Here is a 25,596-nt window from a genome sequence, read left to right as displayed (position 1 = left end):
CAATTCATTAATATAAAAAGTAATTGGACAGATGCACACAAAGTAAATCAAAGCCATCATAATTCATATTGTGTTAAAAAACCCTCTGCAGTCGATGTCCCTGCTCGGACTTGATATTAACCTCCATCCTGAGACATCCAGTCGCAAGAAGACAGTTGTGCATTTGTCTGTGTCTCTTGTGACCACATGTGTTTGAACCTTCTGACTCTTTCTCTCTGTAAGTTTTTTTTAGCCGAATGTTTCACCTCTTGTATGGTCACCTCTTCATACTGCCAATCAACTCCACCTCAAGCTAAATGGCATCTCTAAACTCTCGGCCACCTAAGCGTGCGAGTGAGTCATGTGTGAGCTTTTTTTGTACATGGACCAACAGTGAGATGACACCCAGCTGTCCAGGAAACTTTCAGTGTCCAATTACTTTTTAACCCTTGTCAACTTTGCTATTTGGACTCTAAGTGTTGAAAGGGCAACTTCTACCACACAGGTCTTTTAATATTGAACTCAAATCAAACCTGAGACCAAACTTTGACAAAGATACAATGTGGGTTGTGTCTGAAATTGATAGATAGCCAATTAAATACATTGATTATATACACATGAAAGTTGGAAATGTGTTGGGACGGACTCATATGAATTTTCCAGTGTCATTGTACCTGAGCTGCTCTTCAGACGTGGTTCTGCGGTAGTGCTTCGGGTAAAATCTTTCCAGAACTTGTTTCAGGGTTTGGTTAGACTTGGTCTGTGCAGAACCAGGGGCAGAGAAGGGACGCTCAAAATCCCCAAACTCCACCTGGACCCAAACAGAATGGTGCGAGCTTTAATTTAGGGTTAGATTTATCAAAAAATATCAACTTGAGTGCAGCTGTATTAATTGTGTTAAATAAATATGGAAAAGGCAAGTGAAGTTCTAGACCTGGGCCAGCAGGGCAGCCATTTCCAGCGCCAGTTCCTTGTTGACAGGAAAGTGTCCCGCTACAATGGCTTCATTGGTCTGATATGCAAGCAGCATTCTCTCCCTCTCTGACTCCCCCCTGACCTGGGGAGAGAAATATAGCCTGGGAACATAGAGAAAAAGAGAGAGATGGTAAAAGAAAAACAGAAACACAAAGAAGTAGAAAGTTGAGGGGAAGAAATCATTAAACATAATTATACTGTTGAGTATTGCAGTTCCAGTATCTACTGGAGTAAAAACATATTAACATTGCATTGATGTGTAGAATAATTGAACCGGTGACTGAAAGATATGTTACTGTATCTTCTCTGCTATCATGTGTGACTTATATGTGAGATGTTTTTACACAACAAAACAGTGTCCTGGTTAAATATGCCTTGTGTTATTTCAACATATTGTGATTTTCAGCCTCAGGGCCGGTTGCGTTCTTGTTTACCTGTTCTTGTAGGTGAGGCGAACAGTCCTGGTGTTTTCAGATTTGCCGGTGTGCTGCTCCTTACAGGCCTGCTCCCATTTGGAGATAATGTCGCAAATCTGTAGAAGACATGAAGAAGACATGTTTGTGATGAGGAATGATGATAGGACAGAGGCGACACTTTCAATTCAATTCAATTCAATTTTATTTGTATAGCGCCAAATCATAATATACATTATCTCAAGGCATTTTACATAGAAGGTCAGGACCTTAAAATCAAAATATAAAGAAACCCAACAGTTCCCACAATGAGCAAGCACTTTGGCGACTGTGGAGAGGAAAAACTCCCTCACTTGACACCTGCCTTCACAACATGCTCATCACATGACTTTAAAACGGACCTTAATGCCTCCTTGCAGACAGTGTTCCAGCTCTCGTCCGGTCGGATCATCTGTGTACAGGCTGAAACCAGACAGCCCAGGTTTTCTTATGCCAGTGTCCTGGTTGAGGCGACACTGGAACTCGTCCACTGTGGTTGAAGCATCGAAGCTCACCACCTTATGAAAACAGAATTAAATAAAGAAGATTAACATTATACAATGTTTTAAATATATCCTTACAGTCATATTTTATTTCAGCTTGCCTTTTAAGAACTGGCTCGGGACAACAGATGGAAATTTGCCTTAGAAAATTAAAAGCAAAGTTGGCTACTTTTTTATTATAGTGCTCATAACCTGCTCATATGAAATATTATTCAATCCTTGAGAGGTGACACAGAGACTTTGAGATATGATTCAAGAAAGCATCATCAATATTCAAACTGTTGAGCTCCTCCACTCTGTTATTATCAAAATCTGTGTTCCTGTGTGACGTATCATCATTACCTGGTAGGTGTTGTTCAGGAAGTGAACAGGGACGCTGAACGGCAGCGAGTGATGATAAGGGTTCCTCAGCAGGATGGAAAGGATCTCCATACGGGACGGCCGGCCCTGCCTCTCACCCTTCTGCTGGGTCCGCTCCATCGACCGCTGGCAGTAGATGGCATACTTACCCACCTCAGTCCTGAGGACAACAGGGAGACAATGATACAGTGGTACATGAGTGGCATCTACATCATCTCAAAACCTATTCAACAGTCCAATCAAATAATATTTAGAAATAGATTTATGAAAACAAATGTAAGCATTATTGCTGTGTTCAATAAGTAGTCATGTTAAATCAAAACTGTCATTTTGTATACATTTGGAGGATAATGCTAATTTAGGCATTATTTACATCAACAACTCTTCAGCTATTTAATATTGTAATTGTATAATTTTCAGGAGAGTAACAGGAGACAAAATAGTTTAATTATAAATAAAAAAATGAAACTTCTGCGGCTATGGGGTCTACAAATCAAAACAATAACTAAGGACCTAGTTTGATGATGTCATAAAGCAGAATGGGATCATGGGAGTTGTTGTCTTCCCCACCAGTGCAGATCAAAATCTAGCTGACATTACTCAGGTGCAAATCTATGGTGTAAGATATTAAAGTTGTATTCACGTTAGGCAGCAAACAGCAATGACTAAAGGAAAAAACAGCAGACTGGCTAACTCGCAGGCACTTTGTCTCTCCTTTGTCGTACGTTGTTTGCACTCGAAGGTAGGGCAGAGACGAGCAATGACATGGACGGGTTACGTAGATATGATGAGATTAAAAGGCGACTAAAATAAAATATTACCTTACATAAAATTGGGGATTTATCTGGGTTTGAACATTGTTGAAAACATTTTGGATCGTATATTACACAAGTCAATAAAATATATGACATAGGTCTATTTGTCAGTTTTAATAAAGAATTGTCACACATATATCTTCAAGTGAATGTTATTCTCTTGTGTGGGTCAAGCTGCAAAAGCACCTATCTTTAAGCCTTGTTAAGCCTCTCTGTATTCAAATACAGATAAAGAGTCAGTGATAAGTGATGGTTGAGATAGTTTGCATTATGTTTGAGTCAGTGGAGGCTAAAAACCTGTACAGCAAGTTATGGGTTTTAAAGTTTGTCTGTGATAGCTTCATGTTAGTTTAATCAAAACACAGTCAGTCAGACTAGTCAGACAGCTGTGGGCCAATATGAAGGAGTTTTAAAAAGTGAGAATTTGATTCTGTTATTTTTTATTGACAGGGTAAAAAACAGCAACTGACTCCAGCAGATCACTACACCTCTTTTAACTGAATCATGCCAGATTCACAAAAATGACAGAAACACATTTATCTGGCCAGAAAATAACTGGCAGATTTCGGCAGACTTGCTTTAGACCTGGAGTTACAACAAGTTTTCGTCCCTGCTGCTTTTTTCTCCTTTCACATTGTGTTTTAATTAGTTCTTTGTCTTTGACACTTTATGTTCTGGCTGAGTGTTTGTCGTCACCTGGAGTCTCCTTGTCTTTTGAGGTGAACCTGGAGCAGCCAGAGGAACGGATGCTGAGGCAGAAACAGTCCGACACACAGGGCCAGAAACTGCCAGCCCTGAGGAATGACACAGATCATTGTGATGACATTGAAACACACATATGAGACAGAGAAGCGTCATGTGAGTGACAGTTGTAACCAGTTTTGATCATGTTATTGAGTTGCAGTATCACAAAGGAGCTTGTATTATGCTATGAATCATTCTGTTGTGTGTAAATCCTGTGGTTTCCTCACACATGATCATACTTTGGAACTTACAGGAAGTGCTGAACGTCAATCTCTGCCCTTTGCTGGTGATATTACTGTAGGTGTTAATGGTGGTTCAGCATATTGGGTATGGAAAATCACATGACTACATGGTGGACAGAGTTTCTAGTGTAAAACGGAAAACTTTCAAGGGCTTGATCTTTGTGTATTAATGTTCGTTTTGTATTCAAAAAAAAGAGAGACAATTCTCTCCAAAGTGCAGTACTGAAGTGAAGGTTATAGCTTGCCACATAATATGGATGGAAATGCTATAAAAAGAAAGAAATGAAATATAGAATCCTTCCATTTGATATCAGTTTCCTCGGTGAGCCCCTGACACATATCATGAGCTTCTGCTGACACCGTGTGGCGAGTAGCAAACCTGCAGGGGTCCTGGGTGGCCGTGAGGCTGCCTCCTGCGGGTCTGCTTGATGAGCTGGCAGAAAAACTCGTTCTGAAGCGCCGGGTGGGTCAGACACACCTGCAAGGCGCTCTGGGCTAGCGAGACGTGGTAGTCGATGGCCGGGGCATCGATGGCCACATTGATGAACAGCTGACAAGTCTGAGCGGAGATGATGCATGAGACAGACGCAGCAGGAGAGATGATCGGCACTCATGACATATGACGCAAACACTGCATCTGATTAAAGCTGCATGAAACTATTTTATTTGCCTGCACGGAGGTTTCTGGACAAAACCTATATCAATGCAATGTATCTATGTATTACTGTGTTTACCTTGAAGAGTTTAACAGCCTCTGTCTGCAGAGCCTGTGAGGGCAGCGTGGTGAGAGGAGATGACAGAGCCTCTTTACTGAAACACAGCATGGGATGTCTCCAGATCTGAGAGTCTGAAAAAGAGACAGAGAGACAGACGGGTATTGTTGGTCACATGAATCAATGAAAAACAGTGTATTCACAAGAGGAAGAGTAAACATTAAAAAAAGACACATTATGTTTGAACATATGTGACACCCTCAAATCAATCAGAATTTTTTTATAGCAGTTTTGGAAAATTGGGATTACAGGGTGCTTCCAAGGCAGTAATTAAAACAAACAAGTCAAATAATAATCAGATTTAAAAGGCAATAGTTTTAATAGTTTAAAGTACAAGTCAAGTAGAATCAGGAAAGGCAATCAGATAAAACTAAAACTGCCTTACAGACTGAATAAGAAATAACTGAGTCATTTTGTTTTGCATGTTAAACGAGCTGACTGGACCCAGAGTCTCCAAACATAGACAGACAGACAACAAACAAGGCTTAGGGACTTTAGTTCATGACGATGCTGATAGTCAATGATATAAATGGTCAATATTTTCACATAAATCTTATTTAAGGCTTTGATTATAGGAGGCAATGGGAGGTTTCTCTATCACTTTTTTTGTCAAAAACGATGACTCATTCAAAAAAAAGCAAGACATTTAAAGACTAAAGACTAAATCATCAAAAAGAATCTTAAGCACAAAACAATTAAAGACACAAGGCAGAAAATCATTTGTGGAAAATGCTCACTTGGATCTCCGTCCACCTGGAAAAGTTTTCCCACCAGCTGTTCAAACTCTGTGCCAACTTTACCCACTGTGGTTCCTGCTGCCACAGACAGATGGTACAGCCACGAGTCCTACAGAGGCACCAACAGCAGGTAAGGAGAGGTTAGGACACAGTTGCAGAGAGAACAATGAGACTTTACAGTGAAGTTACTGCCTTGCTTTTCTTTTGCTTCTCCCTTACTGTGATGATTGTGTGACCTTAGGAGGGAAGTGTATTTATTATAGGTGCAGAGTTAGGTGGTAGGGGAAGCCTGACACCCAGGCCACATGAACTCTTTTTCACATCTCTACTTCACTATGCACAGGGACACTTCCCCATCACCTATGAACTAAAACCATAAGACAGCATCTGAGCTGGTCGAGCTCAGGGCCTGGCGTGGCTGGAAGGGAACTCCCAAAATGCTGCATCATGGTTCAAGGGCCCGCTGGTGGAAAACATTAGGAGGTTCGGCTGAAAAGCGTGAGATATCCATAATCTCCCTATTGTCAGATAGTCTCACTGCACATCAGTCGACAAACGATTCAAGTGAACTGTGTACACTGCAGGGACTGAATTCAATGTTCCCAGGTGGATGTAAAGGAGCTAGCGATAAGAAGGGCAAGGATTTAATAGCAGCAAGAAAGTTCCGTTCGTCTTGTAACAATGATACAGTTCCACACAAGGGAAAACGAGCTGCAGATAATAATAATAATAATATTAATAAAAGGTTAAGACAGTGGTGGGACAGTGCTGCTGTGATGACGTTGACCTCTGACCTTTTCATGGCGGGACTCGATTAGCAGGTAGGTGGGCCCTTGCTCCTGTGGGTGGACAGCAATGGTGAAGGGTGATCCCTGTAAGCCCCGCCCACATGCCTTCAGGTCATCATCAGAATCCCGGGACCTGTCCACCTCCTCAACCCTGGCCTCCCACAGCTTTATCTGACCAAGCGGGAACTGCAAAGACAGGAAGACCAGGAAATTAAGACTCAAATACTCAAATTGATTATATCACCCTAATTTTTTTTTTTTGTGTGGAGTCAAATGAATAATTCATAAACTCCGGTAAAAAGAGTTTGCAGTGTTTCACATAAAAAGAGCATGTCAGTTCTTCCTATAAATCATTTAAAAAGTTGTTTTGAGTGATGAATTGTACCTTGTCTTCTTGGCTCCGGAAGTAGTACAGCGTTTTGCCAATCAGGGCACACCAAACACGTTTAGAGTAGCCGTGCTTCACCTGCAATATAACAAATACAAACCTTAGAAATTGCAGTAATTTCAGTGACAATATTGTCATAGATACTGTATGTGGTGTTTAATATATACAAGATTTAAAAAGGCTGGGGTCAAAGGACGAGAACAATTCCAGAAAGATGAGAGCGATAACACAGTGAGTCATTTTCTTAAACTTAAGGGCAAATCAGTGAGTTGGTGGACCTTTATGATTAGCCCCTTCATGCCAGGGCGGATATCAGGCTGGGTGAAGAGTGGACTGGCAGCTTTCAACCTCAGAACACTCAGCAGCACCTTGAGCCACTCCTCCAGTAGATTGGGAGAATCAGCTTTCAGGTAGTAAACACGCTTCCCCGTCACTATCTACACAACAATAAAAAAACACAGGTGGAGGTGAAGACAGGCACAGGTGTGTAGAAATCATGTGACATCTAAGAGTGTATTGCTTGAAAGTTATTCCCTAATTGTGCTTCTGTATTCCAGTGTGAGTAAAGAAGTTGAGACTGATTGATCAGTGATGACGTGTGAATTGATGGTCCACACCTGGATTGAACGTTTTTATCTAAGGGCAGAAATAAATACCTGCAGAACCTGTTTCCCTTCTCCACGGGCGATGCTGCTGGTGGCGTTGACCTCGATCTGACCCTGAGGCTTCCTGATCACATCGCTCTGTGGGAGAACATATAAATGATAATAATAAAGTTTTATGGAACTCATTGGAGACAATAATACAAATGATCTATTAAATGAATAATTAGCTAATATAATTAAGATTTGATATTAAAGATTTAATGGAATATATACGAGGTAAGAATATATTGGAAGGTGCCTGTAAATTATATATTTATACACTTAATTCTTAATCTATTTTTAGGTCATAACTTGAGCCCAACAAAATTCAACAAAATTAAATTCCATAATAAAGTTACGAAAAGAAAAGAGCGATGAAATGTCAAACTCACAGGTGACTTGTAGTAGAGCAGCTCTCCATCTTTGAGGACAAACCAGCGTCTCTTCCAGGTTTTCTTCCAGGTCTTAACCATTTTCAACAGGTAGCCTGACTTCTCCATGGGCTCCTGCAAGATACACAGGGTTTCATTAAGTGTAGTACAACAATGTGTATAATGCAGGATGTAAATGAGGACCTCCCAACAACTTATTCCACTTAGAATGTACGAATATGCCTTTGTTTTGTTAATAATTAATAACGTGAAGGGCCAGAGGTGATAACTACGGAGGATTTTGTTGTGTGTATCACAGGCGAAGTGATGGACAGGCCTGGATGTATTCCTGAAACACAGACGGACTCACACTCTTGCCGTTGTCGCTGGCTGCGGAGCAGGTCTTGGGCAGTTTCTGCTCCGGTTCGAAGCACTCTGTGTCTGTGGAGTAGGCGTCGGGAGGGATGGCGTAGTCGCTCTCTGATGTCATCGAAGACATGGACACAGCTAGAGGAGATGAGGAGGGTGAGAGAGGGTGAGAGAGGGTAAGAGTCCAACATATTGTACTATGATAAATACATAAACATATGTAGAACTATGTTTCTTCAAGAAAAAATAATTCAATATTAAAAGAAACTAAAGAAACAGCACAGAACAACAACATGTAAGAGAAATGATCACCATCATTACAAGAGAGAACCATTAAAGCAACACTTTTACTTAACAACAGCGCCCTCTGCAGCCACATGAGGTAACTAATGATGGTGGCTTTGTGTTTGAGCGCTGAAGTTTTTCAACTCGAGGAAAACCAAATCTTAAAAATGTGTTGAGCTCTGACTGTGCAGTCCCTCTAACTCAAATACACTTGAATGGTGGATATTGCCCAGGATCCCCAACTCCCTGAACCAGAAGAACTGCTCCTCTAAAAAATCCATCAAAATCTGTAATTTTTTCACATTCTCAAAGCTTACTGGCTGAAGTTTGGAGATAAACGCTTGTTTATAATAACTTCTTTTTAACTTGTGTATAGTTCAACATTAACCTTGAACTTACTGGGTCTTATTCTGGTGATTTAAACTGCGTCTATCACACAGGAGAATGTACCTGCTCACCAAAGTTACACAGAACAACAACAGGTGTTCAGACTGAGGAGTGGGAATGAAATAGGCACAATTCTCCCTGTTACAAGTTGGTGTACCCTCAACTAATTCTAATGAAGCTGCTATTTTCAGCAAAAAGAAGCATTGCTGAATCGTTGGACGTCACAGACACGATGAATTCGTGATGTAAATCTGGAGAGATTTTTCTGTTTTAGTGCTGATCACTGCAGCAGCTGTTGTGTTCAGGGACATGTTTTCCTGTGGGATTTCTAAACAACCTCAGGGAGCAGTGCATGTGTTGTTGTCGTACCTCTCTTGAGAGAGCGTGGGCTGCCGGGGCTGCTGTCCTTGCGGGAGCTCGACGATGTGTGGGAGCTGCAGACGGAGCCGTCCTCCTCTCCTGAACTAGATGACTCCTCGGAGCTGGACGACTCGTCTGAGAATGGACTGCTGCTCAGTAAAGTGGCTTTCTGCAAAGCAACACATAAAGACACTGTCACAGTTACATACATGTGAAACCAGACAGTGGGGGGCACAAAGGTTTCTAAAGCATGGAGCCTCTGAACAATTGTGCTAATGGTAGAGTCAAAATGAATCTGCTGGCTAACCATTGGTATTGCAACATTGAGGCTTGCACCAATATTAAAATCCACCTTTATAGACCAATAAACACACACACGGTCAATTAGGCAGCAGAGAATTAAAAAGAAAAACAAATAAAATAAAAATCTTACCCCCTTCAGAGTAGTATAAACCGGTGTAGTCATGTTTTTATAAACAAGGGATGTATACATGACGAAGGCTGGGTAGGAAGACTGGAGGGAAGAGTCTGCAACATAGATCAAACCTCAGTTAACCTATAGTTTAATTAAACAATTTTATCAAACATCTCTGTACCTGACTTACCTTTACTGGCATTATCTGTGCAGGACGTCTCAGACAGTCTGATTCCTGATTTAGCGACAGCATAGATACGACTCTCCTACAGAGAAAACACATTTAATCCTCAGTAGTTTTAAAAACCACGTACATGTCTACCATTGAGAAAATGTGTGCAGTGCCTGTTTGAAATGGGCTGTTTGCTTCGTCTGTGGTGATGCTGGTCGCAACTTTCTTACTGAAACTGTAAAAGTGACCTGCAGTAATTGAACGACAGCAAATAAAGACTTGCTGCTGGACACAGTCCACAGAACCCTGAAGCTGCTGCTGCACAAAGAGCTGTTCGCCTGTTTATTCAAAGTTCAGTGAAGCTTGAACTGGAGAATCAGTTGCTGTTGCTGTTGTCGTGATCGACGAGGTCACTTACGTTGATGAGCCAGAGCCACCACTGCTGAAGAGCATCGATCGCCCGTTTATTCATGGTTTATTAATATCAAATAAAACAAGTGTCCAAATGGCATCGAATTCGAAACTGGACTTCCTTGGGCCCTTATCAATACACATGACAAACGTGAGGCTGATAAGATGAACAGATGTACGAGTCACTAACAGACAAATATTTCTGGAATAAGTAGACAGATAACTTTTTGTAAGTGTGATTTTATGTCAGTGGTTTACTGAGATATATATACTGTGCTTGCCCAACAACTGGAAATAATGTTGAAATAACAGAAGCTTATGTGAAGATGTGGCTTGTCAGTCTTACCATAACACTACTTAAAGACAGTGTTGGCTGGAATACAATCACCACCTACAGGCTGTCACAACTCTGTTGTTAAAGGGCAGCTGAGCAGCAGAGGGCACTGTGAGCTACAGAACAGTCTCTACTGACTTTTCATGAGAGACAAGCTTTTATTAATAGAATAAGCAGTTTGTACAGTAGAGGAACAAATGTTGGATTTGTATAGTTTTCAAAGGGGAGCAGTTAGTTCTTACCCAGGAGGGCAGTCTGTGTAGAGGGGGGGTGGGAGGTGTGTTTCCAGGTGCTGAGAGGTCACTCGTCTCTGGATCAGGTTCAGGTGAGCTCTGCAAGTAAAGCATGGTGGGCGGAGCTTGTGAGCTGGGGAGGATGTGAGGGGGCGTGTCCCTGCCCGTCTCCATGCCAGCCTCCCGCTCCTGGTCGAGGTCTGTTTCCTGTGGCCGGAAGGGACGCAGCATGCTGAGGGCGTTGCGTGTCTGCCCGTGTGCTGCCTCGGTGCTGATTGGTGGCTGGCTCAGGTGTTTCTTGGCCGCAGACGCATTAATCAGCCCGAACCCTGCTGGGGTCCGCAGACGTGGCTGTTTGGGCGAGGCGGGGTTGTCCCTTGGGTCCTGGGATGGGGTGGGTCGCTTGGGTGTGAGGGCTGGGGTGAGGCTGGGGCTGGGAGTGTTGGGTTCGCTGGAGGAAGATGAGGAGTCGAGTCTTTGCGATTGGAATCGTTTGTTGAGCTCCTCAGAGGTGCTATCCTCCATCTTGGCCCTGAGGGCCGTCTCCTCCTCACCCTCCTTACCCATCCCCAGGGTCCCATCCGATGACCCCAGGAGCCCAAAGCCGGGCCGCTCCGCTCGCTGCATGTCATCGTCAAAAAGAGAGCTGCTATCGTCCGAGGCCGTCAGGTAGGTCTCACTGCCCGGGCGGCTGAACTCTAGACCACACACTTCACCTCCTCCTCCTCCTCCTCCCTCCCCCTCTGATGCAGCACTGGAGAGCACAGAGGAGACCGCCCGAGACTCTCGTCCACATGTACTGTCAGCCAGGCTGTCAGACGCACTGTCGTCCTCAAGAGGAGAGCACAGGAGTCCAATTTGGTCTGGTCTGTGGACTTCACCCTGCTCCACTGTCAAGGCAAAAAAATACACATCCCACATGTATTAATGAACTCTATTTCATTGTTACCGTCGCCCAGAGGTTGTTTTCATCTGTGTTTGTTTGCCTGATAGTTACCATAAAACTTGGTGGAACAATGTGGTGCGGGTCAGAAAACAACAGATCAAGCGGTAGATCCAGGAAATTATTTTCACTTTTGTTAACATTGTGGGATATGTCATTTTTCAAAATTCTCAAAAAGTACTGTAGAGTTATAGGCAGTCAGCTGAAAGGCAATAAAAATGTAATTACTATTTTATTCAAATAAAAGACACTAAATTAAATCAATACAATCACCTTGGTTTTGTCAGTGTTGGTGAGCCTTTTTATATTTTTAAATTTTTCCAAGTCTTTTGTTTATGACCACACCCGCATAACTTTTTAAATTATAGTGAACACTGCAAAGATTAACATTGTGGTCATGTTCACATGCTGGTGTTGGCATTTAGCTCAAGGCACTGCTGTACTTAACAGTCTTGTTTCTAATAAGTGAGATACAGCAAGTGGTAAGGCCGGTGTGTCACAAAAAACTTTCCTTATGACCTCATGGCAAAAAAAGGTCATCTGAGTGAGTTTCTATTTTCCACCATGATTCTGTGCCATCCTGTGTCCTGCTCTTTCCAAGTGTCTAACTCCATCCAGAAACATGCTGAGTCAGTGAAGCTGTTTCCACAGAGACGCTGGGACTCTGTGGGCACTCACCAGGTTCACTTCTGGACTCACTCTCTCCCTGCGTGCTGAGGGTCCTCTGGGAGGGTGCCGGGCCAGTGAGGACCTGGGGGTTCTTCCCTCTCACCTGGAAACAGCCAAACGTGAGGCTGCTGAGACGCTGGGCCTCACCTGGTCTGCTGAGGACTCCACGTCCACCACTGCACTTCTGCTCGAAAGCTGGATGCACACAAAATGTTCTAACTTTATTACATATGTGTGAAGAATGAACTCTTATCAACCTAATTTCTTCAGAGGAACATGTTTAAACAAACATGGACGATGTAAAGATGTTCTTACCCTGCACTTGTTTCTGCAGCTCCACAATCTGAGCCTCATGTTGCTTGTTGGTTTCTCTTAATGCTGCATTCTCAACCTCAAACTGAAGCATAAACATGTTTTCACGTAAAATATTGGTCCTGTTTGTTGGTCTAATTGTTCCAGAGGATGATGAGACATCAATGACTCTAACCCATCATCCAGCTTCAGACAAACTATTTTATATTTACCTCAGACAACTTCAGCATCACCCACTCCTTGATTTTTGCTGCTTTTTCCTCCACAGTTTTGGCATCTTGAAGTCGGATCTGTTTCTGGTGAAATAGAAGAATATAAATCTTTCAGGGCACAAAGATACCAAAGATGGAAGGGACCCGGTGTATTTTCATGGGAATGGAAAGACACTGCATCATAGATGCTAGTCCTCTTAATGTACCTGGTGTCTTCCATCAAGGCTCTGAGAATTATTATTCTGACTATATTACAGAAAGTGTCCCCTGATCTGAATCCACCCCACTGATGTTTCATCTTTTGCTCAGATACAATCTTTTCTGTGACTGATCTTCACCTGCTCCTCCAGCTGCTGCTCCAACTGCCCGATGACGTCGTCCTTCTCCTGCACCGAGGCCTGCAGCTCCTGGCACCGCTGAAACAAACGCACCTCTGCATCCCCAGACTGACCGTCTGGAGCCTTTAGCTTCTCCTCCATCCACTGCACCTTTAATCATCAAACACACAATCAATGGGCACACTGCCTCACACACAGACACACACTCACTCAGGTAAACTACAGGTACAAGACTTGTGTTGGTGCTCTTACCTGCTGGTGAGCAGTGAAGGCCCTTTTCTCTGCATCGATCACCTGCGTCTCCAACTGTTGAATCTAGAAAAAGGAAGAATATACATTTTCATTTCATTATTTATAATTTATTTTACTTTAATTTCAGTGTGATTTTTTAAACATCATCCTCTGAAAATGTTACTGCATTTATTACCTAATGAAACATATTCCATATAATATACACACACCCAAGCTGTACAGTGTTTGCATGCTGTACACATGGAGGTGAAATATCAACCCCACTTCTGTCCCACGTCAGACACAACAGCACCAAATAAAGACAAAGAAACAGCTGCATGCTACAGACGTAATGAGAACTCCAGTCAAGATAACGCTGCTATGCTGGAAAAGTTCAGATGCTTTTCAGCTGGTCCTTGACATTCCACATTTTATATGACCCCAAATAATGTTTATAATCAGAATTAGGTTATTGGAAGTGCTCATGAGGTATCTTGCGTCTAAATTTACTCTGGAGGCTTTCTTACTTATATAAAATGCCTTTCCCAAAAGAAATTGGATGAAATTACATCACAATCTACTTGTGGCCTAACTTCTACAGCCTCACTGTTGCATAGAACATCTATTCTGTGCTAAAGTGATAGTTTGAGCGATTTCATCACAACAATAATAAACTAGAATTACAGCCTCACAAGTGGTTTCAGTCAATCAGTCAAAGAACAAGACATAAGGTCACATTCTCGCCGTCTGTTTTTGAGTTATGGTGTTGATTAATGACCAAAAAGTCTTTTTGTGGAACATTATGATGTCACAGTGATGCTGACCTTTGACCTTTTGGATATAAAATGTCATAATATCATCATTTCACCCTAGCAGATATTTTGGATAAAAATGTGCATTTGCAGTTGTCTCTAAATATAAAATGCAAAAACTCTCACAGAATGCAGTACAGAGTGCATAGCTAAGACGAGGCCACCACTTCTTATTGGTTAATTTGTGTACAACATTAATTCCTGCTTGTGTCTCAGAGCTGATGAGTCCGTTTCATTGCAGCATGTCAAACCTTTAACCAGCTACATAATGATGATGAGGTGTCACATCTATACACATACAACCAGCTCTTTGTGCACGATGATCAGAGCGCAGCATGTGGAACCTGGAAGGAGTGTGTTAAAACTGCAGCAACTCCAAAAGGTCACGCAGCTTTCACACACAGGCTACAAGACACAGGTACGCACACACATACTGGGGTTACACCCACAGATAGTGGTGCACACAGTGCACACGCAAGGATAAAAAAAACTTGGGAATGGAGGAGAGCGATGACTTTATGAGACAACATTCCTCTGAAATACCTCAGCTCAAAGTGGCGGGAGCAGCGGAGAAACCAGTGTCTTCTGAGGAGAGTCTCTAAAACCTCAGCGGCCTTATGGAGGAAAATATGTTGGAATGTCTCAGTGAAGTAGTTCAACAACATCCACGGTTTGAATATTCTGCTGTAGTACATGTGCAAATATACAGACACGTGCAAATGAGACTAAACTAGAGACGTTTAACAAACCCTATGGGGAGGACAGAGGGCTGAAGGTAGATCACATAAATACTTATTTATTCACCTCACGTTTCTTATGTAGATATAAAAATATGGTTTCTGATCATGGTTATCCCAAGTGGCATTCACTTAATTATAATTGTCTTTATTTGTCACAGCATATTTTTCCAGGTCTCCTCTGTGCTCTCCAGTACTGCATCAGAGGGGGAGGGGGGAGGAGGAGGAGAAGGAGGTGAAATGGTTCCAAACTGAGCCAGATAAGTAAATATATGTGCTGCAAGAAAACTGAACTGAGTGGCCTCCTGCAGCAAAATCCATAGCTGAGAAAAATAATCCTTTTAGTTTCTAGGTGTACATAACAAATAAAAACTTTATGGTACTGCAGAAAAAATATTTAAGACTATTTAAGAGTTTTTGGGGGTTTTTGCATTCCTTCCTCCACCCAAGTTCCTACCAGCAATTAATTTTTCCTACTATTTTGACTCCACAGTGTTTTAGATGTGGAAAATGACTTACGACCAAAATCACTTAAGTCATTATGGACTATGATGTTGCCAACTACTGAGATTCGGAGTATTTCCCTTACACACACTGGTAAGATAAAAAAGATCAGTACTTAAATTAATTTCAGCAGATACTGTTTCTACTTCATGTCCAAACTATGAAGAGCGAAAACCGTATGTTACCTCACTGCCTACTTCCAGAGAGCAGCAGAACTGGACCCAGCTCAGTCTCTAAAAGCAACCACACCCTGCTGGAGACTCACACTCTTTCCACTGCACAGCGTTTTCTGGAGCAAAGTGGAATCCTTTAATGCAGCCACTGTTCCACTTGTCATATCAGTGCGATTTAAAAAAAATTAAATGTGTCACGCTGGTGGAATCTGAGTGAGATCACGTCAGGTTTTGATGATATCGTGGCAAAATGCGTCGTCTTTGTGCTGATAAAAACTGCACTGTACTAACAAAAATAACAATAACGTGGACCCATGACCCCTGTGTGTGACGCTCTTGATCTACGAACCACAGAAACACACACAGATCCCTTTCACTTTAAGTTTTGATCTAAAGAATACATGAAAAAGGTTAATCTTGTTCTCCCTCTCTCTCTTTCACTCTTTCCTTCTTTTCTTCTCTATATAGATCATCTGCTGTACCACAAACCGCATGTGCCTCTCTGGAACAGATATAGCATTTGGCAGAGAAGAGCTTGTTAATTACAGGGCACATATTCTATACAGCTGGAGACGACACACACTCTGTCTCATACACACACCAGACATAACAACATAGAAAAAGCCATAAACACATCTAATAATAAAGATATTCTCCAGCGTATACCACTATGCCTGCAAGTGTGTGTGTGTGTTTTGCAGATTAAAAATATATAGGACCAGTCTGGTCTGGGTGTGTACATCACATCCTGTGTAGATGATCCAATGAGGGGTTCGGTTCATGTTGTGGTCATTTTCAGTTGTATACTTTCATATGGTGCAGCTACTCCTGCTTCACTGCGTCAACGCCTGACACACTCATACACGCGTGACCTCTATCCCTCAGCCCCCATAACCTCCGAACAATGCTCCATCACCTCTGCACTCAATTCCCTCCTCACATCCAAAACCCCAGTTCAACTTCCATTCCTGGAATTCCACAACTGGCGCTCTGTGGCCAACCTCCCCCTGAACTCCATCCATCCCTCCCCCATCGCTTCGTCCGCAGCCAGACAGCCAGCTCACAAAGCCTCTCTCTGTAGCCACTGTGACCTTCAGTGTTTACCTGTAATTATACAGGTTCAACACCAAATACATCCGTCACATATAGCTACAGTCAGACTCTCAGCAAAATGTGCCAGTGTAGTATCGCGTGTGTGTGTGTGTATACAAATACTTTGTTACTGTACTTGAGTAGATTTCTCAGCTATCGAAATTTTAATCGAGCGTTGACTTTTTACTTTTACTCCCTACATTTTAACTTAAATATCTATACTTTCTACACCTTAACTTTTCAAAACAGGCTACTTATTTTTGCTTGAATTAGCATGAGAGGAATTATTTTTTTAATTCTTCTCCATTAAGCACCACCTTCCCAACATCAAGACAATTCTACCTAAGTGGACAATAACACAGAAGAGATGATTTCTTGTTGGGTATCCATTAGTGGATGTCATGTACAACAGACTAACACGGCATAAAAGATGCAAATGATAAGAGAGAGAGACTTAACTGCAGAGAAGGGGCAAAGCATTTGTCCCTAACAATGTGGAAGAAAGTGAATAATCAACACTGCCGACATCGACAATCCCCATCCCTGGCCTTATTTAAATTAAGAATACCTCATTCAGTACATGGTACACATATCCTACTGGACAATTTTTCATGCTCACACATGTTTTCTTGCTTTAACCATGTTAAAGTTCAATAGTTGTCAAACTATATGTAATGTGAGTCTCAGTTTGCTTTGCACAGATTCAGTATAGCCAGTAAAGCTCGCCCACAACATGGGTGGATGATTTTTTTTCTTTCTAAATGTGGATGGAAGACTGAACTAGAATATGTCAATGCACCACTTGTGGTTTTGGTGTGAGTCTACTGTATGTACAGTGTGGACAGATGTTCCAGTGGGGAGCCCCCAGTCTTCTGGGATAGTCAAGCTTGAGACTGTAGACTATTTTAAAAAGCAGCTACAAAGTTTTTTCATGCTATGTCTTAAATCTTCTACGTTTGTACATTTTATCTGGTGCATTATGGGTTTTCTTTTGATTTAAACTTAACTTTTTAGATTTTCTGACTAGTGTCTCAAAGATGCTGTACAAATAAACGTTACTTATTGCTGTATGTGTTTCTGTTCTTTGTCCCTTTTTTTCAATCAGTCAGCAATGAGATGCAACTGGCCAGTGAATTGAGGAGAAGCTTTAGTGTGGGGACTGCTGGTTTTGCTGGGCTTTTTAACACTGCGTGTACTGTGTCATTTGATGTTGATGAATCCCATGGTTTGGGCTGTTTTAAGGGCTTTATGTGTGTCAGTGTGTTCTTGGCTCCCTAAAGGATAGGCCCGATATTCTCTTTGCCTCTTATTGTTTCCACACCAATGAATGAATATGGTGTGTCTAAATGATTTATTGTCTTATTCCTCCGTCGCCCAAATCTTTTACCAACACATCATTAAGTCACATTCTTCCTTCATTATGAACTCTATTGCAATTTATTTTGAGTTAACTGAGCATTCACATGCTCCTCAGAAAGTCCAATTTGTTGTAAGGTTGTGGTTCACGTGTGTTCATGCACTTAAAATGCTTGGGTAAAAGATGTCACTATAGGGGGGGTCTTGTCTAATTTTACTGAATTTTGTGTACATATGCAAATATATGTTGACAGGTATCTTATTGTTCAAAAGCCGATGATGTTAATTGCACATTAATCATAATCATGTCTGTATTGGCTATACTAAACATGGTGTCAGGTGATTGTGAGAGATGGACGTGCAGTTTTCAAGTGACAAAAGTGTAACATTTGACACTAAGCTACTATTTAGAGCTGATTGTAAAATAATGTTGACTGGTTTATCAGTAATGACACTACTGAGTTTCTCAGCTGTTGTACCGACACGTACAATTATTACACTTCTATTGCCCTGCTGCTGTAAATTCACACTACAGCAAAAAGTGTGCGTCAGTCTGAACCTGTCAGCAGACAACACAAAAGAACAATTCATTGGAGAGCAAAACCTCTGGTATTATCGGAAATGAATCAAGATGATGGTCGAAGTAGCATTTAAGGGCTGGAATGTTTTCATTTGTAATTTGCATTCCACCAGATATACTTTTTCTATAAGGGATGAGGTTCACATATTTGTTTCTCATGGAGAAACACACAGGCAGACAGCTAGAATTAAACATTTCAGTGAGAGTGTTAGGTCGGAAGCAGGGCGGCTGACAGAATCAGAAAATATAACACACGGCCTCTTTGTCTCCACCAACAGATGTATGGCCCAGTGTTACAGCTGGAGGCCCCTGCTGGCCAAAACCAACGTCCCTCCCATAGACTGTATCCCTCCCCAAATAACTGCACCACCCACACACACACGCACCCCGTCACTTTTCACATTCTGCAAGATTTTCAAGTAAACAGTGAATTTAAACGGAGTAACAAACAGACTGACTTGCAAACTCACTTCCTGTGTAACACATGCATGCACACACACTATTTACTAAACTGGGTATTTCCTTCCGTGGGGCAGCTCAATCTTCATTTTTTCTCTCCTTTTTCTCCCCCTCTTTCTCTATCCATACCCTCACTCAGGCTTTCGAGGATTTCAGCAATATGCCAAGTCCAGCTGGAGTCCTGCAGTTCAGTTTAGTCAGATAAATTTACAATTAGAAATTCATAGCATGGACAGGTGTTCATAGTTTGGAGATGACGATTTTAGAAGAAAACAGTTTTCGAAATTTTAAAGGAATAAAGAGGATACTGTCAATACAAACAATATAAACAATATCCATTTTAACAAATCATTAAGTCCAGGGGTGGATTTAGGGGCATGGCCAGGGGGCACTGACCCCAGCTGAAATTTCATTGACCCCTGGGACTTCAGAGGTCAACGAAACTTACTAACAATATCAATAATAAATATGACAATTTGTTAAGAATTTAAATGTTCCATCATTCTATTTGGTTTTTTGAAATGCACAATGTAAAATTTTCAAAATACATTCTGAAATATATTAAATATAAATACATTTATAGGAACAGTAAACAAAGAATGTGCACCTTACTGAATCAGGAATTGTGCATGTTGGACCTATAACTGGCCCCTCTGTATAAATTGTGGCCAGAAAAAAAATCTTAGCTCTGCCACTAAGTTACACGTCAGAGAAGGATCATTTATTTCAAAATTATGACATTTTTTTAATCTTGGATTTAATTTCAAACAACTTTCTAAAATATTGGGTCTGTGAGCTCTAACATTATCCGCACTGAACTCCACCTGCAGATGCAAAGTGCACTAATGCTGCTGCTGTTGCATCAATGAATAGACACCAACCTCCTGTGTCCTTTTCAACACTGGAGGCGTTGACCACCTCCACAGAACGCCTCTTCATCCTATTATGAGCCCACCTCCGCAGTGAGACATTAGGGGGGAATTTGCTGTGACGTGCATTCGCCCCCGCAGCGGCTTAAAAAACAACAAGCTCTGGCTGAGGCAGTGGGAGCCAGAGAGGGAAAACATCAGCAGGGGTCTGGATGTTAGCATGATGAGCTCATGGCATCAGGAGGTCAGTGAGCACAAGGTGACGGGTCATTCAACAACAAACCCACCAGAGTAAAAACTAATGACTATGGCCAGTTTTTTAAATGGATATATCCATTCAGCGTTATCCATCTCTGACACAATGAAAAGCAAGCAGTAGTAGTAGTAAGACTGTATTGGTTTTCAATTAGAGGCGTTAAAATGAATTCACTCTGTTGTGACACATATAAGGATGGAAAATGACTGGAACATTCAGGTGCAGGGCAGCGTCTAGGTGGAGCACGCAGAAGGAAGGATATGATGTATAAATTCCACTGAAGAATGTTTTTGTTTACAGCACAGTAACACAGAGGTTGGCCCTGATCAAAATCTTGTTGTCTTTCCAAGTTAACGTCTTAATTTGTCTTTGACGTGTATGACACCTCTTTTTCCTCTTTATGCCAAAAAAAGATATTTACATGAGTCGGCTGTGTGTTAGAAACATCATCAACATGCCTCCCTATGAAGTTTCCAGACATTTTCCTGCTGTATTCTCACATGGCTCAGTCTGTCTTACTAGGGGACTGGCAGGAAAAGGTCAGAGGAAAGGACTTGGACATTTGAGTTCTCACATTTCCCTCCGCAAAAATTCCAGAAAATGTCCAGACTTCAGTGCATGTCTGAAAGTAACAAAAGTCAAATTTACATACAAATAGAAAATCCAAGCCTCTTTTGTGGGAGCTACTATTGTTATAAAACACACACTACAGTACACTTATGAAAGCAGTTTAATGGTGCAGCCTGAGGCATACCGCTGAGAAGAAGAAAAACAAAGAAAAAGGCAACTGAGGTCTAAACTATTAAATAAAGATTGAGTAAACACTTCTGTGGAAGAAACTGAAGCTGAATCACTGCACTACATTTGTTGCACTGTGTGCTGCTATCCTGCATTTAATGGTGTGTTTTACGATGCTGAGTGGAAAATTCTGTTAAAATTCAACCTGTCAAAGAGGATGGCCAAAAATACCGAGCAGAGACTTTCACATGTGGTACACGGGCAGCACAAACCCACCAAAGCCAGTCTGTCTTCCAAGTCTCTCCAGGAGTTTGTTTTGCTGTCCAGCTGAGCTTACTTTGACTCTGTAATTGACTGGAGCTGGGTCAATCCCAGAATGCAGTGCGTGGCGGAGCCCTGCGGTCAGACTGCTGTTTACATTAGAGCTCTAATCAGCATCCCTGGAGAGCGGCTTCAGATCTAGGCCACTGAACAGTTTGGGCCGGCCCAGTGTCGGCCAGCTGGGAGGGACGGGCGGCTCTGTCCCCCACCAGAAGCACCACATCGCTCTGTCTGAATGTGGATGTGCCTTCCTGTACTGATGAGGACCACATGTTGGTGATTTTTAAATTTTAACATCATCCGCGGTGCAATGGCCGAATCTTCCCACATCTCAAACATCAAACAACATGAACAGAGGTTTGAGTTTCTGCTCAGCTGGAGCTCGAGGAATCGGCTCAGCGATTGGTTGCTTGATCTGATGGTGCAACAGCTGGCTCTTGTGGAAACAGTAGAACTGTAAAATTAATATTACGGCATGACTGCAACACTGTGGCTTTAACTACCAATGGAAGCTGTAAACTACACCGAATGTGGATCCGATGTTATTCAATGTTTATACAGAAATTTGAAATGATCAGTTTATTCTGAATCATTACTCATAAAAACACTTTTAAAACTTTATCTACTTTTTCTATATGATCCAGATGACGTTCATTATCTTCTTCTTTTCTTATATATATTTCAAGAGCTTATTGGTATCCAATATTTCTCCTCCACATCTGCACACACTTACTTCCTCTGCCTTTCACAAACCAATTACTGATTTTATTCAGAGCAATTTAATGTTTTTTCTCTCTTTCACATCTGTGTTCTGTTCTTTCAGTGAACATTTTTTGAATGAAGTATAGTGATCAGAAGTCATCAGGCGTCAGCCATTTTTCAATACAAAATTATTTTTACAGAATGGTTGTCGGGACTGATTTATGTTTCCTGAAAGTGATGCTGTTATTAGCGAATGAGATTAAATACAACTCCTCATCTACTTCACATCAATCGCCTGTTTGGGAGGACATGTAGTGTGAGAAAGAGAAGAGGAGCCACTTCAGCTGAATGGAACACACCCCTGCAGTACAGACCTCACAGCTCTGTAGCAGCGTGTCCACTTCATCTCACCATCCCCAAATTCAAACAGGCACCATTTCAATCAATATCTCACTCCTTTCACTATTTGTCCACAATCTCCATGTGGATGAGTGTCGTTATATTATAAACAGAATAGAAAGAGTTTACTTGAACCAACTTTGTCGGCGGTGAGCTCTCGAATCTTGATGATCTGCACTCTGAACTTCATGAGCAGCGCCTCCAGGACCATACACTTATCCTTCCAGTCCTCCTGGCTCATGGCCTCCTCCCCGTCCGCCATACCGGCCGACCCTCTGTAACACACAGCATCAGACGAGGGAGAGAGAGTCAATATATGCACATATTAATACGAGGAGGAGGCTTCCTGTGGGAAAATCCGCTTTTTCATTTCCTCCTCGTGAAGGAGATGAGAGATCAGGGTCAGTAAGAGACAACCACCCGTGAAGCTGAGTTGGGATTCAGAGTTTTGCTCAAAGGCACCTCCGCAGTCTGAAGATCTGCTCGTCTATGCTTTCTGGGAGACAGAGCGGAGGACTGAAGCACTCTTTACAGTTACTGTTTTTTTTAAAACTTTTTTTTAGTATTGTTTTTTTAACTCTTGTGTTAATATTACAAAAAGATTATGTTTGAGTTTTCCAATGTGAAATTAATTCAGTTCTCATTCTTTGCATGTAAAACATTAACTGGACCATATCTGATAAACATACCTACACACACACAGACACACAAAGGGTTTGTTGTTATTGTACAGACGCTCTGCCACCAGCCATCCCCTGAAATATTCCAGGGTCGCGTCCAGTTGGACCAGCGGGGGCAGTGGGCGTATCACATTTGCTTGGCCAAACAGTAAAACACTACTGTTGCTCCAAAGCACCCCAGTACCCTCCCTGGTGCCAGACTTGCATCAGGTTTTCCAGGGAAAAACAGCCGGTTAATAATAAGCGGTAGAGTGAGTGAGTGAGTGAGTGAGTGAGAGAGAAAAAGAGGGAGAGAGATATGAGGATCTCAGATGAAGGATAGGAAGAGGAGGACGATAGAAAGTCTGGGTTTCTCTTCCATGTAATAACCTCTCATTACCCAACTGGTCTCCTCACAAAGAGACTGCAAACATGTGTGGAGGCAATAAACTGGTTCCAACAGGCTTATTTCTGCTGCTTGTTTGCTGCAGTAAACACAAGAAACAAAGAGGCTGTCGCCCAAAAAAACAAAAACAACTTACAGAGCTAAATGCAAGGAATTTAATATAACATATTACATGAGGACAAGGTCTACAAATACCTGTATAACATCATATCATCAGGAAAACATTTTTTACATGATAGTCCTCAGATAATATTAGAAATAGAGGCTATATACTGTAAAACATGATAATAGGATTTTCGACTTTGTCAACAAAGACTTCAGAGCAACACTGCAACTTTTCACTTTAAAATCATTCTCCCTCCTCACCCTGAACACCTGTCCATGTTCCATGTAACTTTGGTGAGTGGGAACAATCTCCTGTGAGAAATGTGTAACTGACGGATAAATGGTCTGTATTCATATAACGCTTTTCTATAGTTTTGAAGATCAATCAAAGCCCCTTACAGTACAGTTTTTTTTTTGCCATTCACCCGTTCAAACATTCATGCAGTGGATCTATGGGCAGCACTTCTATGAGAACATCACAGCCCTGACGGCTGTTTGGGGTTTAGTATCTTGCCCAGGCACACTTGGAAAAATGGGGAAGACTGGGACTAAACCACGGACACTCTTGTTTGAGGAAGACCCGCTTTGTCCCCTGAGCCGCAGCCGCTTCAATTCTCAGAATCAGACTAGGCACACGCTGAGCCATAGATTAGTTAAAAAGACTTAAATATAAAAAAGTACATTTACTTCATTACTGCTGAAGCATTTTTTCAGGTATATTTACATAATTAACTACATTTTATTTCAGGTATTTTTTTTTTTGCTTTTACACCACTGCATTTATCAGCAAATATCTGTAGTGTCTACTCCACTACATTTTTACTTTTTGAACTTTTTTGTCAAATTTTCCACCCCCACTGCTTCAAAGTAGCCTCTTTAAAATGCAGCGTTTTTCTCCAATGTTCATCTAGGAAACTTTTAAAATATGAGGGATTCCAAACAGTTTGTGGATTTGTTACAGCAGCAGCTCTTCCGGTTCAGGAAGCCTAGGATCATGGGTAATATCTGCAGTTCAGCTGTGTTTAAGTTCAGTGAGTGCGACAATGCAGTCAGAGTTCCGCTCAAGATTCTCGACATGAAAACCAGTTCTGACACAGAGCCGAACAGAAGGAATCCCCATGTGTGGCTGTAGAGGGTGCTGTTGCTCAGCAGCAAAAGTTACACGGTGTTGCTTTAAGGTACGAGTATCGTTTAACCACCTGCAAGGTTTTAGTTGATAGATCGTGATTACTTAACATGACATAAATTATAATCTTCTTATATGGTGTACACAGAAGTTGTTATTGCTACTTCTTTTGGTTTACTTTGTAGACTAACTATCTGTCTGAAGATTCATCACACTTGTGTAAAAAGGGACAGTGGTGATAAAAGGCGGTAGTAGGTGGAAAACAGTGAAGGCCTCTGAACCCTTTGTTATTCTGACAGTGATTTACTCTCCCTCTCACTTCCTGAGTAAAGTCAGTCCACAGAGACAGTGAAGCAGAATGTGCTGTGTGAGCACATCCCTGTGTTTTGGTTTGGAGTCATGCTGCAGCCATTTAAGATGTACAGACCCTACTACCTGCTGTTAATGGATTTAAAATGAGGTTTAATTTGTGAGGCTCCACCTCTCACTGCCAAATGAACCGTGCAAAAACAATGAGGTCATGTGTATTATAAGGTATAACAAGTATGTGAATTTATCGGTCCTTATAAGTTCCCCCCAAATCTTTCAGTGTTCAGATGTGAAGCCTCATTGACTAACATCTCAATATACTGGACATTTGTTTTAGGACAAACACTCATGCAGTCATAGAGATGATTTACTGGTGATGATCCTCACTGAGGGCTGAAAGGAGGTGAAAGAAAGTGAACTGAGGTAAAGTAGTAGCCCTCAGAGGCTTCATTTGTGATATTTTTAAACTGAATTTATAGAGACATGGTGAGACCCTCCCATGTGTTAGACCTAAATACACTCAAATACATAACCCCCCGGATGGATTATGT

At 41.7% G+C, this 25,596-nt stretch overlaps 1 protein-coding gene across 2 annotated transcripts in view; it reads right to left on the bottom strand.

The window, feature by feature from the left end:
- plekhh2 (pleckstrin homology domain containing, family H (with MyTH4 domain) member 2) overlaps window positions 1–25,596 on the bottom strand; it is a 31,391-nt gene that overhangs the window by 5,342 nt on the left and 453 nt on the right. Inside the window, exons 2-26 of one of the 2 annotated variants that reach the window (XM_020087613.2) lie at window positions 22,580–22,715; window positions 13,464–13,526; window positions 13,212–13,361; window positions 12,874–12,957; window positions 12,665–12,746; window positions 12,359–12,544; window positions 10,747–11,627; window positions 9,778–9,853; window positions 9,606–9,700; window positions 9,182–9,341; window positions 8,142–8,278; window positions 7,793–7,906; window positions 7,413–7,499; window positions 7,035–7,193; window positions 6,754–6,834; window positions 6,375–6,554; window positions 5,581–5,689; window positions 4,805–4,917; window positions 4,450–4,629; window positions 3,781–3,878; window positions 2,252–2,429; window positions 1,769–1,924; window positions 1,389–1,486; window positions 914–1,055; window positions 654–790 (exon numbers count right to left, since the gene is read on the bottom strand). In XM_020087613.2, the coding sequence (XP_019943172.2) occupies window positions 654–790; window positions 914–1,055; window positions 1,389–1,486; window positions 1,769–1,924; window positions 2,252–2,429; window positions 3,781–3,878; window positions 4,450–4,629; window positions 4,805–4,917; window positions 5,581–5,689; window positions 6,375–6,554; window positions 6,754–6,834; window positions 7,035–7,193; window positions 7,413–7,499; window positions 7,793–7,906; window positions 8,142–8,278; window positions 9,182–9,341; window positions 9,606–9,700; window positions 9,778–9,853; window positions 10,747–11,627; window positions 12,359–12,544; window positions 12,665–12,746; window positions 12,874–12,957; window positions 13,212–13,361; window positions 13,464–13,526; window positions 22,580–22,702 (3,869 nt within the window). In that variant the 5' untranslated portion in view covers window positions 22,703–22,715. The remainder of the gene's footprint in view (window positions 1–653; window positions 791–913; window positions 1,056–1,388; window positions 1,487–1,768; window positions 1,925–2,251; window positions 2,430–3,780; window positions 3,879–4,449; window positions 4,630–4,804; window positions 4,918–5,580; window positions 5,690–6,374; window positions 6,555–6,753; window positions 6,835–7,034; window positions 7,194–7,412; window positions 7,500–7,792; window positions 7,907–8,141; window positions 8,279–9,181; window positions 9,342–9,605; window positions 9,701–9,777; window positions 9,854–10,746; window positions 11,628–12,358; window positions 12,545–12,664; window positions 12,747–12,873; window positions 12,958–13,211; window positions 13,362–13,463; window positions 13,527–22,579; window positions 22,716–25,596) is intronic. The other variant, XM_069538945.1, reaches the window with a different exon arrangement.

The sequence above is a fragment of the Paralichthys olivaceus genome, chromosome 14 (assembly GCF_024713975.1).
Source record: "Paralichthys olivaceus isolate ysfri-2021 chromosome 14, ASM2471397v2, whole genome shotgun sequence".
NCBI lineage: Eukaryota > Metazoa > Chordata > Actinopteri > Pleuronectiformes > Paralichthyidae > Paralichthys > Paralichthys olivaceus.
This window is presented reverse-complemented; position numbering and strand designations above follow the sequence as displayed.